We start from the raw sequence: 1,445 nt of genomic DNA on the forward strand, positions 1-1,445 counted from the left end.
AATGAGCAATAAAGCCTTGAGATATGCAATAACCCCACATAGCAAGGGCTCTAAATGCAAGCTATCCATGAACAAGGGCATGATTGAGAATAAGAGAAGGAAAATAGCATACGGTGGTTCCTATAACGAAGGGGCACAATGGTAATCTTGTTCCCGCAACAGTACAATGGAATCGACCGATGATCCGCAGCCTCTCCCTCCCCGCCCCCGTGTTCTATAACTCCACGGAATCGCGCTCCACCGCCGGCCGGACACCTCGCGCCGCCGCCGCCGCCTGAGTGCGATCCATGGACGCCGAGGCCGGCGCCGCCGCCGCCCAGCAGCTTCCGGTACGCGCCCCGCGGCTCCCTCCCTCTCGTCTCCCCCCGCTCTCAACATTTCTCTCCGCATTGCTCGTTGGCGCTGATTGGACCCGACGCGAACCGGGCGGAGCCCTGAATCAGGGCCGGTTTCTCCTGCGCCTGGAATGGTTCGGGGTGGGATGTGGAGGTCTGGCGGGGGATCAGGGAATCCGCGGCTCCTACGGGAGATCTTATGTCTCCGTTCATCCATCCATCCATCCATTTCGATTTGATTTTTCCCGGGGTTCGATTGGAATGGGTTCGCCGCAGTTAGCATTTTGTTCTTTGTTTCAATCTTTCTCGACTAGATTTGGGTTTGGCATTTTTGTTTTAGCTGTGAATGAATGGTATGGGTTAGTGTTCACCACCTTTTGCAGAAGCAAATTATTTTGGGTAAGATTTGATTCTACAAGTGAGGAATGGCATTTCTATGACGAACCAAATGCCTCTGTGGGTTAACAATCACATTGTAATCATAGTGAGGGTCTGATTGCCATCAGTATAAAAGAATGGTTAAAAATACAGAGAAGTGCCAGTTTCCATATCTTCAGGCAGGACATTTTATTCTTTTTAAGTTCCAGATGATAGAAAAGAAGAGCTATGATCTCGCATATTGTAGTTATCAAGGATAACTCATCTGAATCTATACTCTGCCACAAAATGATTTTTTTAACTGCTCTGTCATGCATTTTTTCAGTGGAGGCAGCACTACAGGAATCTACTACTGCTAGCATACCAGAGCTTCGGTGTTGTTTATGGGGACCTAAGCACATCACCTCTGTATGTGTATAAAAGTACATTCTCAGGAAGGCTCCGGCAGTACCAAGATGAACAGACAGTATATGGTGTACTTTCCCTGATATTTTGGACCTTCACACTTGTTCCTTTGCTCAAGTATGTCATTATCGTATTGAGCGCTGATGACAATGGCGAAGGTACACCATAATTCCTTTGTAAGAAGTTGTTTCTCTTTTATGCGTGTCATCATGAAGTTCATATTGTTGTAGCTGGTTGGCAAATTTCTATAAACATACTCACATGGAGATCATAATAAATCACCTTATGAACAAAAAGCATTTAACACGTTTACTTACATACCCCCCC

General features: G+C 46.7%; 1 protein-coding gene across 1 annotated transcript in view; it reads left to right on the forward strand.

The window, feature by feature from the left end:
• Positions 1–190: 190 nt before the first annotated feature.
• LOC119278390 (probable potassium transporter 2) overlaps positions 191–1,445 on the forward strand; it is a 6,510-nt gene continuing 5,255 nt past the window's right edge. Inside the window, exons 1-2 of the mRNA XM_037559743.1 lie at positions 191–329; positions 1,039–1,276. Coding sequence (XP_037415640.1) covers positions 288–329; positions 1,039–1,276 — 280 coding nt within the window. The 5' untranslated portion in view covers positions 191–287. The remainder of the gene's footprint in view (positions 330–1,038; positions 1,277–1,445) is intronic.

This window comes from Triticum dicoccoides, chromosome 3B (genome assembly GCF_002162155.2).
Source record: "Triticum dicoccoides isolate Atlit2015 ecotype Zavitan chromosome 3B, WEW_v2.0, whole genome shotgun sequence".
Classification (NCBI taxonomy): domain Eukaryota; kingdom Viridiplantae; phylum Streptophyta; class Magnoliopsida; order Poales; family Poaceae; genus Triticum; species Triticum dicoccoides.